This window comes from Camelina sativa, chromosome 8 (assembly GCF_030686135.1).
Source record: "Camelina sativa cultivar CO46 ecotype springtype chromosome 8, ASM3068613v1".
In the NCBI taxonomy this organism is placed as follows: domain Eukaryota; kingdom Viridiplantae; phylum Streptophyta; class Magnoliopsida; order Brassicales; family Brassicaceae; genus Camelina; species Camelina sativa.
This window is the reverse complement of record NC_141887.1, coordinates 28849371-28863476: the sequence shown is the minus strand read 5'-3', so window position 1 is coordinate 28863476 and position 14106 is coordinate 28849371. Positions and strand designations below refer to the sequence as shown.

Here is a 14106-nt window from a genome sequence, read left to right as displayed (position 1 = left end):
TTTTATAAGAGATAAGTAGTGACGTCATATAAATATTGAAATTTTAATTCTTATAATGAACTTTTTTTTTTTGCTTCTAACACAACAACCAACAGACAAATAACCAAATCTGCTCTCACATAACATAGACAGACAAATTGATTAGAGCTAAACCGAAAACCCGATCCTGATGGTTCAGTTAACCAAAAAGAAAAAAATCGGTTCATCTAAAAACCGATCCAACCCTTTAGGGACTCTAGCTTCACTGAAGATCTACTCTGCTGTCTGAAACAGTGGTTGAGTCACTTAAGTGCTTGCTGCCTGGTGGGCATTGCTTCTCTTCCATTTCAAATACTCGTTAACAGCCGTTGTGCCGGTCATGGTGAGTCCAAATCCGATCATAGTGGCTAAGACAATACACATAACCGGCTGCTTAATCTGAAAACAAGTTAATGAAAGAATGTGTGAGGACTCAACCAAGAACCAGAGCTTCCACAAAATTAAGGTTTCTCTGAGACATCACATCAAATCTTACAGCTAAGTCGAAGAGATGAGCGAAGAGGACCACAAAACAGAACTGAACGATTGCGTAGAGCCACACATACTTCTTCTTCACTGCAACAAATCATATCACTTACAACTGATGATCGACTTAGCATAAAGGGTAATATATAATTTCAGAGGAGTTTATATTACCCATCGCTGTTGATGTCATCGATGCAAGAAGACCAATAATGCAAGAGAACGGTAAAGCTATCGCAACTGCGCTGGATTTCATTTCCATAACCAGAAGCTGCTCGAGGAAACAAAAGTAGGCAAGCATGCTTACAATGACAAGAATTGGAACTTCTTGCCATTCATTATTGAACCGTGAAATCTCTATATCCCTGGCTGCTCTAGTACGTTCTTGAGAATCCTGTACACGGAGAAGAGTCACCGGGAGATTTTTCACCTCTTGCTTACACACATCACATGTTATGTTCCCTTTTATTGTGAACCACTTAATCGTGCATGTTTTGTGGGCAAGAGCTAATTCCCCTTTGCACATACACTCCATCTTAAAAGCTTCTGAATCTTCCTCCATTTCAACCATACAGATTCTACATACAGCTTCCTCTTCAGGAACATCTTCCCCGCCATAATTATTTTCATCTGAACACACATCACTAAAATATAAGGGTTTGTTACACCGAGTGTCAGAAAGATGTGTCTGGGAGGTGATTTCTAACCATTGGGATTACTTATTTTCGATGCCGGCATCATCTCAAGAATCTTCTCATCCCCCCGAGATGGAGTAGGAATCACACGGAAAACACCTAAAGGCTTCACACTACCATCTTTGTTGAAGAATGTAGGGACAGAGCGTGAACGACGAATAGGCAGTGACTGCTCCCCTTTCTAGCATAAAGAACAGTAAAATTAAGTAAAGCAGAAGATAAACCGCAATACTCCACAAGAATATCTCCCATATTAATGGTATAACCAAGCTTTTGCAAGATAGAATACTGACCATAGATGTAACTGGATCAACCTCAACAGCATACCTCCCGTTCATGGACTCAGGGTTTGAGTGAGTTATAGGGGTTACTGGTAAAGACTCTGTCTTCCTAGACTTTCTAGGAGCTAAGAGATTAGTGAGAGACCATGTTCTTGGAATATAAGACTTATCCCTACCACCATCTCCTAAAGGCGACACAGACACAGAAGCCACACCTTCCTCAATATCTGCATTATTGTTCCTGATTTTAAAGTTAAGGAGATTCCTTCTGCTTCTTGAAGATGAAGGACTTATGGGATCATCAACACGTCTCCCAGTTCTAGGGCTTGACATTGGAGAAAACTTGAACCTTTTGGAAACAGGGCTTTGGATTAAGGAACCATTTGCTCTCGGGAAATCGCCAGGAGCGTCTTCGTGTGCTCTCGATGGTATATCTGTCCCGAGAACTCGCCTTCTTTGGTGTTGGCTCGGAGGAAGCTCTTCAGTTATCTCAGCACAATCACCAACCTGGTAAACTCAAAAGAAGATTCTTGCATCAGTTCCTCATAAAGTTCGATCCTTTACCAAATCATGCTCCTTAATCAGCAATTACGAACCCTAAATTTCCCCAAAAAAATTGTTCAAACCTGTAAACTCCTAAAAAGAAACCGAATTGAAGCAAATTTGCGTAATTTACAAGTGACGACAGTTCAAACAAGTGCTGAAGATCAAAAACAATCCCTTAAACCCTCATCTTATAAACCCTAGACTCTCAATACCTCAGCTAAATGAGGAAAAAGAAGAATAAGAAGATCTGATTGATACCCATGAATTAAACAACACTGATATCAGCTTAAAGCATGAAACTTTGAGGAAATATTCAAAATTTTAAGGAATTGAGACTATTGAGTTAAGACTAACAGTGAGAAAAACTCACCACTGGAGCTGGAGAAGTATCTTCGTGTTCTACCATTCGGCGAGTGTTATCTTTAGCATCTATCATCATCATCAAATTGAAGCAAAACCCAGAAACAGTATTATATAACAAAAGAAGAATCTCCAGAAAAAAAAAACAAAGTATCAATCTTTGAGATTTAAAAATTTAGGATAAATTATCTGAGGAAGAAGCTTTATTAATCAAGGACACTCATCGCCTCAATTCTGTGTGCTCTCTCTCTCTCTCACATTAGCATCAGTGCCTGACCCGTTTCTCTCTACTACGAGCGTAAACTGGACTCGGCGGTTTTTATTTTATTGTTTTGTCCCTATTACTTACTTCAGTAATAAAATTAAAAACTCTTTAATTGTTGTTGGTATTATCCCTTTAACCAGTGGTGTATATATTTTTGAATCAAAATTTCCAGCTTTAATATATATATATATATGAAATTGTTTCAATAAAAATTAAGTGATCAGTGATTTTTATTGATTTTTCTTTTTTTTAAATACCTTTCCATTTTCCAACAGAAATTAGTGATTGTTAATCGTTGATTTGTCCATATTGTTATAGAAAAATTAAGATTTATGTATTTTCCTTCTCTTCTAAATTTTTTTTTTTTTATCCTATACAGTATCTTACATAAACTTTCCCACTTTGTTCTTTTTTTTAATATATACTATTTGTCATCTATTACATTTATCACTTCTTAATTAGGTGATAGGAATTTGATAATTTTCCATAAGTATTTAGTGAATGTTTTTCTGCTGATTATTTTACAAAGAATTCAGATCATTTTCCAAATACAGTTTATGTATTATTGCATATAAATTTCTGCTCTTTTTTTGGAACAAAATCTGAAAGATAAAAAGAAACAATGAATTTGTTTTATTTTAATTAGATAGAGAAAGAAGTAAAAACATTGACAGCAATACCACTTCGGACATTTAAAAAAAAAAAATGTTCTAGATAAGAGCAACATTCAAATGCGGCATATGGTAGTTACGTTGGCACAAAACTAAGAAATATGATGGATAAGGCAAAAAAAAATAAGGTACACGCATCACACCACCGATGACCATATAAAGTAGATCGATCTCTTGACAACGTAATACCTCAAACCGACAAAATGTATAATTAATGTTCCGATATGAATGACTAGAAAGAAGGTAGTAGCGTATCGAAAGACCCTTGTTAACTGGTTTGGAACACAACTCATGTTGCACTGATTTTACAAAGTACAAACTAATAGCATTCATCACTCTGAAGCAAAACTTGATATTAACTCATCTCATATTTTAAAAATATTAGCATTTTTTATTTTATTAAATGGAAGGCCCAATACTTGGCCCAAGGCTGCCAACCACTCGACCGGTGTTCGATCCAAAACTTAAATCTTAATCAATTTGGAGAGTTTTTTTTACTTTCACAAAATTTAGAGGGAGTTATTGGTTCTAGAATTTGAATGGATTTGGAAATCCAGACAAAAAGCATGTGCTATTCAATTATTGATTTTAAAATATTTATCAAAATTATGTGTTATTGGTTCTATGATTTACAAATACTTGTTAAAATCCTATGTTATTCATTTAATGATTTGTTTTTGGATTTCAAAATCCATATTATGTTTTAAGTGGATTTGAAAGTGTAAAATAGAAAGATTCAAATCCAAAAATAAAACATGTTATTTCAAAATCTATGTGTTTTGATTTTTAGAATTTTACACTTCCATATGGATTTAGAAATAAACTCTCCAATAACAGCTCCTTAAATTTCTTGATCTCTCTCTCAAGAGGAGGTTTGTCTATATTGACATTTCGAGCAGCCGAGCACATGGATGGATGCTAAATTAACTCCAAACTGGTTCTTACCGTCATACCCAATCGACAGCAAAGCTTTCAGTGTCTACTTTGTCGACCACAACACTTCAGTAATGCTATCGTCTTTGTCTACCATCCGGATTTGGCAGAGGACAACTCTACAGGCAAAAATATAAATCCGCTTGAACAACTAGAACCATTTCCAGAAGACGAAGGTTTCGATTTCATCGCTTGGTTTTGAGGAAACTAGGAAATACGCAGACTTTGTGGTTCTTAAGATGAACAAAAGCCAAGTGGAAATGAAGTTCCTAACTGTTCTATTGGAAACAGGAGCCATATGCTACGTGGATGAGCTTTTGATCCGCTGCTCTAACCAGAAACCAGACTGCATCAACATACTTCAAACCCTGAGAACCAGAGGTGTGTTTGTTCATCAATGTTGGTGAGAAGACTAAACCAATGTAAACTCAACCTCGCCTTGCATATTTGTCTTGGCCACCACAGCTCCTGGCCAAGCACCTATTACTAAAGAAGAAGCTGCGTGTTTGTTTACCATTGCTATTTAAAAACTCAGTTTCCACCTAATATATATATATATATATATATATATATATATATATATATTGAACCATAACATTTTATGTCTTGAATAAGAATAGCATAGATTACATAAATCGATTGCTTAACTAAATATGCTCTATCTCCATCTCTATTCTCCTCATTGTTGTACTCGTTACCCTTCTGCCGGAATCTCCAAATACCTCTCGACAGGCTGTCTGCAAACTGGACACAGATGTGCCTGAAACCTTGACGCTTTGGCGCACCCGCTGCACATACACTGCAAACAGAAATAACACACAAACCAATCTCAAAAATCCATCACACAAAAGTGCTTTTGTTGAGCTGATTTGAAGAAAGAGCTCTATATACCATGTGTCTGCAAGGAAGAACAGTTATTTGGCGTGGTTCAGACAAGCATATAACACATTCCTTTCTCTCATAGCAACCATCAACCATGTTCCCCATCCCATATATCTCTTGCACCTCAAATCGAATCCCATTCGTCCACAGATACTGCTTCACCACTCCTATCTTAATCTCTTCTTTCTCCTTCACATAGGTGGTTACTACAGTAATCTGCGCATCCACGGAACCCGAGTTTCCTTGTGCCTCTGCCTTAATCGCAAGCGGGTAGACATCTGTTTCGGCGGCCTTGAATAGCTCGGAATCTTCAAATACCGTCAAGTCTATACCTGTTCCAGATGGTTGTATGAACTTCTGACCAAGTCCTTTACCGAAATCGAATGTGATTGGAGGCAAAGTATCTTCCTTTGTGGCTATAAGATTGCATTCTTCTTCTTCCTTAGCAAAGAAAATGATTGTGATCCTGTTCTCCCCCCACCAAAAACACAACAAAAAGGTAAAAAAAAAAAACAAAAAAAAAGTCATTTAAAATTGCCCCATACGTTTCACTGATTCTTCAAGTTTCAAACTTTTTAACTTAAATTGCAGAGTGGAAATGAAAAAAACCTTCCGGGCATGGAAGCATCAAACGTGAAGGAGACGAGAAGTCGGTTGGGATTCTCCGGGTCGGGTTCGAGGCTTAAAGTCTCCTTTTTTAAATTAACCTCGTTACGAACCGTGACGGCTTTCTGGTACTCGACGTAAGGAGGAGGCATCATCGGAGATCCACTGCCGGGAATCAAAGGATGAGGTAGTCGGTAACCCCGATCGAGAGAAAAAAAGGTGAAGTTTTTGTTATGAATGTTAAGTTTATACGATTTTTGTGACAAAACTACAACCAAAAAAAAAAAAAAAAAGTTGGAAGAAGAGAGATGACGACAAAATAGAACAATAAATGTTAGTATATTTGTTTCTATAATTTGCAGATTTGATTACTTACTTTGATCTTCTTTCGACGATTTAAAATCGCATATACTCACTTTGTATCACAAGAGATAATATTTTAGGATTTTCACATAAATTAATAAATACATTATTTATTTATAATAACATATATTAATAATTATTAACCAATAATAGTCTATTAAATTTTTAAATTTTTATTTATTGATTTTTAAAATTCACAATTTCTTAACATTAATTGATTAAAATATACAAAAATCAATCTTTATGATACAAAAAAAATTTATAAAAAATCATCATTTATGATACGGAGGGAGTATTTGATTTCTTCTTCATAAATTACCAATAAAAATTTGAGTATACTAATTGTTACTTGGATTATCTTCTTTCTAGGATTTCAAGCATAAGCATGACCAAAATTAAACTGTAACCGTATCTATCCAAATTGTAATTATACCGTAATCGTATAAAATGGTTAAAAATAATAACCGTTAATTGTAAATATATGATTAAATTATATTAGTTATAACTGTTAATTAATCTATCAAAAATATTGATTAACTGCATAGATAATGTACACACACTAATATGCACCGACTAATATATGTTACGTCTATAATAATTGTGGTTAGTGGATCATTATAGTAATTGTGGACATTAAACATAGAAAGATCGACCCCTCCATAAATTCAAAAACATCTTGTGAAATTATTATTATTACTATTATCCCGTCGCGTACAAGAGAAAAATAAGAAAAGGACCATTATCAAGGTATAATTCGAAATGCTGATTTCAATATAGTGGATTAAAACAAAAACAAAAAGATATCTAGAACAAAAATATGAATCGTCCCCAACGAAGGCGAAGCTGAAACCCTCACCGGATAAACAAGAATCGCCGGTACAATTTCGAATGGTCCGATCAGCCTCGCCATGGTTTGAAAAGATACTAATAGATTCGAAATAGACTTCGGTAGCTTTCGCCTTTGTTTGAGAAGAGATCTATACGGAAAGTATTGTTATTGATGGTATTTATAGAGAGAGAAGTACTAATCATTCATCACTCGTGGAGTATATTTTTTTAATATACAAAAAAAAAAAAAGAGTGTTAATGGAAGAGCAAAGAGTGATTTAGAGATTGGTGAGACGTAAAGCAAAAGTCACGTGGGGAAAATACATGTAAGATACGAGTATGACGCGGCTAATCACTTACATGCACGTGAGATTAATGTTTCACATTTACCTTATGTTTGAAAACATAATTAGTGACGCGTACACACTACACAATAATTTGCGGATACGTGTCTGTCTATATTGAAACATTAATTTTTGGATTAGATTAGATTCTTGTGGTTGAGAAACTCATCTTCACAAAAACAAATTTAGCGGTGTGACTTAAATAGATTTTGGTTAATTTAAAGTTTAATCATTTTCAAAAATAAGAAAATCTCTTCAAAGTTCTATTGAAACACTTCAATTTATTGATTTTTTTTTAGATCGGCGCTCGGTTTAGAGGTCTAAACTTTAATTATCAACTCGAAAATATTGAGTATATGAGGTTTGAAAGATCGATGAAAACTTTTTTTATAAAGAACTGAGATTTGATTATACAAAATATACAATACAAAATCCCATGTTATACAATTATGTAGAAATATTAGGAATCTATATCCAAAGGTCCAAGACCGGTCGAGTAACAAAATGATCATCAAAATAGAATTTTACACGTCTTCGTTATCTTGTTCGTGGTCGTCTTCCTCGGTCTCTCCTCCTTCTAAAATCGTCTCTAGGATCGGGGTAGTAGATGGCTTCGCCGGAGAAATTATCCGCGGTGGAATCGCTTCCATCCACCACGCCACATCCATCTTCACCACCACGGTCAGGTTCTGATCGCACCGAGTATCAAAGAAACACATATTCGAATCAGTCGATGTATATATCTGAGGTTTGCAGAAGTGATTCAATTTTTCTACTGTTTTTTTTTTTTTTTTTAATTTTTACTTCTGAGTTTGATACGTGTTATTGTATTGATATATATAGAGAGGAAACAGGTGTGGAGAAATGTAAAATAATGATGGGTTGACGTGAGAGTCGGACAAGTGGACGATCCACAATGTTGAAGTTAGTTGTTGACTTGGTCTTATTTGCTAATAATAATAATAATGAGAACCAAAACAAGAATGTTCTAGAACCTCTTGTTACAAACAAGTGTCGGATGTGCAACACGTGTGTATCTTGCTGTCTCACACATCTCTATCTATGGTATAAGATATTGTTTTCTGTCTATTCTAAGATATTTTATTGTTCTTTATGCCTTATTAATAAAGACCAGATTTTTTTAGGAGTCATTGTTATCAGACGACACACACATTAAGTCTTAGAGAGTGTGAAGTTTCTCACCGATTGTGTACGTCAACGCTTTTGGACGAATGTACACAAACTAGTTTAGAGACCGCGACTTAGTTAAAAAAACTTGTTAAACTTATGATAAATGATAACGTTTGAAGTTAGGCAGGCCCACGTTGAAGTGTATCATGGGCTCGTTCATAAATTTAGCACTTATGGGCTCTCAAACTGAAACATTAGATCTTTAATATTTTTTATAAGAGCATGAGAAAGAGACCCATAAGATCAAAGGCTTTTTAGTACTATTGCATATGAGAATTATGAAACTCTAGGCAAAGTGGCCACTTCTCTCGCTCATTCCGCCTGTTCTACTGATTCATTTGGTAGTTATCAATTTCGAATATCTTGATGCAATTTTTATTAGAAAATACACCAGAAACCAAAAAAAACTGAGGAGTAATAAAAGGTACATACATAACATTTTTGATGACATGCCAAATGTAAAGTTGATCAAACATTAGAACTAAAGTTACAACAGCAATCAATTGATATATATTATAAGATGCCTTAACCTTTCCATATAATTAAGTTAATTAGACAATAAGTCAATGACCTGAAAAGGATTGGATAAGATAAGGATATTTGAAAGGTTGCTTTCATTCTTTTCCCCTTATTTTAGTTTTCTTAACTTGTGACTTTTTTCCCCCTCATTTGATATTTTATTACCTTTGTGATCGATGATATTATGACATGTATAAGATGCATAACCAAACTAATAATAAAAACTGCCCCTGAATAAGTAGGTACCCATGTTGTCACTAGATGATTCGAAATTTTACGTAGACGATTAACTTATTTCTAGGGACGTCTTATTGGGAACCTTGTGATCGAACATGTCACCTAAAAGTGAACTTATCACATCGCATTAAGTTTTGAACAAAATATTCTCATACTAGTTTTTGATATATGTCAGAAGTATGTTTCATCAATGGAGAATAAGGATAAGATGTCAGTAGCCAAATTTTACAAACGGCAAAACTTATTTTTGGATAGTAAAAAAAGTTTTTAATTCTAGTCGGGGGACCAAGTAAGTTAATTAGGCCGTGACAAAACACACTTATCTCTTGGATGACCAGATATCTAGTGCATGGATGAAGAAGGCATGAAGCTATTGTTGCCAATAACAATAATGATTGATAAATGTTGGTTATGGATTTCCATTAAATGTAAAAAAAAAATCTACCGAAATTGATGTATGTTTGTATAGTTTGATCCAAGCCAGGTCTACCATCGTTATTAGATAATATCAGTTTAATAAACGACAAATCAACCATGTCATATGTTTTTCCTGTTTTTTTCAATTTATTTCAAAATGATTATTTTGGTGTTAGAAGATCGATTATTGGCCTAACAGTCCATTTTTAGAATATAATAGATACATAGAGAGATATACAATATGCTGATGACTACTTGACAAATATAAGACATTTTTCCAACAATTATTTGTTCGGTGATAAAACAATAATAAACATCCTCAAAAGTAGAAAATATGCAACTAAACAAGTAAGATTTACGATCATATGGCTGAACAATGTGGGATTTGATGTTTTATGTAAGATTCTATCCATACATATATATAACGTATAAAAAGGCAATATGATATTTGTAAGAAGCTCGATTATCGATTATATTTTAATTTTTTTATCAAAATAATAATAAAATAAGGCTCCATTATTAACTTAGCTACATTATGATCATTTGTTTTTTTCTTGGTACTTGTGTTTTGTAAGTATATCTAAAGCTCCAATTATGGAGAGGTCTAATCGGCCAATAATTAATCAATTGGCCACACTACTCCATTATTTAAAATTGCAATTGGTTCAACAGATACGCTATTCTCTTTGACAGTTATTTTATACTGTGATAAAATAAGAAAACTTGATAATTTTAGCTGTGAGAAAAACAATGCAGTACTAGTACCAAAGGAAATAAACACATATATACAAGACCCGAAACTCTTTATGACTTCTTTCCTTCAGCAAAATGTAGCTAGCGTGTAGATAAAAAGTGAAATCAATGTATACTTGGAATTTGTCTTCGTAAGCTAAAGTGAATACACCTATATATCATATACACAACAATAATATTATACACTTTTAGCTAAATGTTTTATTGTCTGCCCATGAATACATTAATTTTCTATGAATGCCCGCGGAATGGCATATATGATAATGCATGCAAGTTTTAGAATATAAGAATAAATAAAGTATCGTTAATAGTTATTATTATTATACAGTTGTGTTTTACAGAACTGGGATATGTATTATAAACAACTAATTATGAATCCAGCCTACTATCATATCATATATCTGGCAGCAGATACAATGCATTGGTCATTTATGTATTATTGTTTACACTAAAGGCAATGAACGTTTTATACAAGTATATATATCGAAACAAAAAGTGAATGTTCTTATATATCTATGACCCTAGCTAAGCTAGCTAGAAAAATTATTCGAGTCCCCACATGTTTTTATTAATGATCAGATTAATGTCCAACAGATTTACCAATTATTCATATGTTTTCCTTTTTGTATAATAATAATATCATATAGTTTGTTTTGTTGTTGGTTATTGCATTTTCAGTTTGTTCCTTTGTTTGATCTTGTATGATCGGGTATAATAAGTTTACCAACCAACGTAAATAATCAAGCATCTTTTGTCCATTTTCGTCTTTTTGAAGATCAAGAGAATGAAAATATTGGGGGACTTGAGTGACGTGTCAAGATACCGACGCCTGAAATATCCAAAATTGTCAAAGTGAGATGAGGTCCAGTGGGCCAACTTATGTTGACAAGTTATATCTTACCTATTAGTGGCCCACGTGTCCTTTAACATCAGGTGTAGTCTCTTTTTTTTTATAATTATTAATAAAAATGAAATTATTAGAATTTTAAGAGAGTCATATCAAACAGCTGAACACAGAACACATAAAATTAAAATAATTTATATATCTTTATATTTTCTCCAGAAGCATTATTGTGTTTATTTATATATATATATATATATAACAAAAAAAAACACATATGGTTGATAAAAGAAAAATGATAACGAAAATGACTCATTTTGGAAACAAAAAAATTGCAATGAACAGTATCTTATTTTAATACAGATAGAAGTGAACAAAGTCATGTCTCTATTTAGTCCACGTGAAGTAATCCGACGTTTCTATTTTTTTTTACTGAATAAGAGAGAGGCGAGAATGTATTTATTATCCGACGTGTCATTCAGCTTTGGACAGTCCAATTATGTGTGTTCAGAGTTCGGGCCATGTTCCCCTGTGGACATTCCCACACTAGTTATCTCAAATGCTGCTATTTTAAAATATATAAAAAACACACACAATAATCTTACTGTTTTTTTGGGTGATGATGGAACTAATTCAATTAGATATTGAATTATATCTGCTTAACAGTTTTATTATTATTATTTGTATAACTATTGGTTTCTAAAAACAATTGAAGAAATTATTTTCAAGTGTCAATCAACTGGTTATATCAATTTCTTTATTCTATGATATTGACAGATCCATTCACATCAACTGTACATCAATTTGTAAGATCATTGTATCACCGGTTTACTCCACCCTTTTCCTTCTAAAGATAACCGGTAAATTATGGTCTATTCTAATCCTGGTATAGTGTATTGGTTGATTCCCAAATTAAACATGGTGTGGTGTGGTGTCCACAAAACAACAATCACAATACGCTACGAGGGTCGATAACAACAAGCATAACGCTAATTTACACAAAATGGGGTAAAAAAAAAAAAAAAACCAATACTTTTATTGTCCATCTAAAGTGAGCATCCTTCAGAAGTCGATGTGCCTCTTCTCTCCTCCTGCACACAACAAAAACATCAAACAGACCCATAAGAACTACCAACAAGCTTCTGAAGGAATCTTTATCAGATTGATATTGGCACAACATCAAGCAGAAAGCATATATAAAAACCTCTTAATGTCCTCCACTGCTTGTTTTCTCTGTTGAATTTGAAGTTCCATAATGTGAATAAGCGTAGCTCTCGCCTAAACAACAAGAGAAAACATAAGCAAAAAAAATAATAACAGATGAGTAATTTAAATGAAGATGAGATCTTCCCATACTTGGTGAGGCCTCAAGGAATTGAGAAGGTGATGAAAATTCTTGAAGATTGAAGAAATGTCACCAATCCTCTTAGCATATTGAGAAGGTCTGTCAACAAGAACATCAGCAAGCTCCAATATATGTAACTGTAGTTCTCTATTCAACGACCTTAGTTCCTTCTTGTAATCTACTACACACAAGATAAAATTTCAACAAAACAAAAGAGGCGATTTCTCAAAGATATTACAACATACCAATATTTGAATCTTTGGGATAGAGTTGAGGCACTCCTTGTTCTTCTAAGCTTGGAAGAACATCCTCAGTCTATACACCAAAGAAATTGAAAAAAACGTTAAAAGAGAGGAAATCAATGTGAAGTAAACAGAGGAAACTCACAGTATAGTTGCCTCCGAAACAAACGTAGGTGCCTTCAATGGGAGGCGGAGGTTCAGGAGCAGAGTTAGGGTCTTCTGAGTAATCCTTGTAGAGTCTGTAATATGGAGGAGGAGGCGGATACGTAGCTGTAGCCATTCTCTACAGATCCAAACTAAAAAAAAAAACTAAGCAAAAATCAAAATTAGGGTTTTCTAATCTAAGCAACGAACGATTCAATCCCAAATCTAAGACTTTGATCGAATGATTCTGGGTGAAAACTGTAACAATTGAAAGAGAAAAACTAGCGTGGGACACGAACCTTTTTGGGAATGAAGAATCGAACTGGAAACGTAACGACTCAAGAAGCTCTGGAGAAGACGACGCAGATCGAAGCGACCAAAAAAGAAGAAAAAGAGTGACAATATTGAATGGTTTGGGTTTTTCATAAACATTCTGAGTTAACCATTGGTTCAATCGAACGGTTCGGTTTGGTTTTGTTGGTTTAATGTAATAAGTAATAGGATTTGCTTTTATTTTGTCCGTGGTTAGGTTGTTTTTGTTGTTACCCGATGAGGTTAATGTGGTCATGTGTCGACATTCGATTTCTAATGTTTAAATGTGATTAACAACCCCCAATACATAGTAAAAGACTAAAAGTAATAAAAATAGTAAAATACTGTACTGGTTAATTTAAATGAGAATCAATCAAAATTTCTTATTTGTGTATTCTAGATTTTGTAGTTACTCAGAAATAAAATGACACTGAAAAATCTTTATAAAGCTTATTAATTCCAAAATTTGATACAAAATTACAATAATTATAACAATAAATTTTAGTAAATATATAAACAAATTTCTTATCTCTCAAAATTTAATGTTGAGATAACATGAATCCAATAATATAACTAATATTTTAATTAAAGGTTGATTAGGTGAACGTAATGTTTCATTAACATCATCATTTTGATAACAACTTCTATAGTTTTTAACTTTTTACTACTATTTCCGTTTTATAATATATATATATATATATATATATATATAATGTTTAGAAAAGTATTTTTGTTTCATAATATAAAATGTTTCCAACTTTTTATGCAACTTTTAAATTAAATTTATATTTTATATTATGCAAATTTGTTTATAATTAATTAAAACATTT

The 14106-nt window shown here is 33.3% G+C and overlaps 3 protein-coding genes and 1 pseudogene across 4 annotated transcripts; all 4 read right to left on the bottom strand.

Annotated features, from left to right (window-relative positions):
• Positions 1-2771, bottom strand: LOC104708819 (uncharacterized). Its single transcript, XM_010425444.3, has 6 exons — positions 2394-2771; positions 1490-1984; positions 1209-1377; positions 676-1131; positions 515-594; positions 1-417 (listed from the first exon to the last, which is right to left on the bottom strand). Exons 1-6 carry the CDS (start codon positions 2463-2465, stop codon positions 286-288), a joined length of 1404 nt encoding a protein of 467 aa, XP_010423746.2. The 5' UTR covers positions 2466-2771; the 3' UTR covers positions 1-285.
• A 2016-nt stretch (positions 2772-4787) lies between these two features.
• Positions 4788-6051, bottom strand: LOC104709965 (putative E3 ubiquitin-protein ligase LUL1). The gene is made up of 3 exons (XM_019228854.2): positions 5744-6051; positions 5144-5600; positions 4788-5051 (listed from the first exon to the last, which is right to left on the bottom strand). The coding sequence occupies exons 1-3, from the start codon at positions 5893-5895 to the stop codon at positions 4947-4949; spliced, it is 714 nt and encodes a 237-aa protein (XP_019084399.2). The 5' UTR covers positions 5896-6051; the 3' UTR covers positions 4788-4946.
• A 1595-nt stretch (positions 6052-7646) lies between these two features.
• Positions 7647-8089, bottom strand: LOC109126016 (uncharacterized). The gene has a single exon (XM_019229008.2). The coding sequence runs from the start codon at positions 7992-7994 to the stop codon at positions 7800-7802; it is 195 nt and encodes a 64-aa protein (XP_019084553.1). The 5' UTR covers positions 7995-8089; the 3' UTR covers positions 7647-7799.
• Positions 8090-12087: 3998 nt separating this feature from the next.
• On the bottom strand, positions 12088-13379 carry LOC104708818 (mediator of RNA polymerase II transcription subunit 7a-like; annotated as a pseudogene). Its single transcript, XR_015563525.1, has 6 exons — positions 13264-13379; positions 12966-13129; positions 12824-12893; positions 12590-12756; positions 12438-12511; positions 12088-12324 (listed from the first exon to the last, which is right to left on the bottom strand). The product of XR_015563525.1 is annotated as a mediator of RNA polymerase II transcription subunit 7a-like (transcript).
• Between the last annotated feature and the right edge of the window lie 727 nt (positions 13380-14106).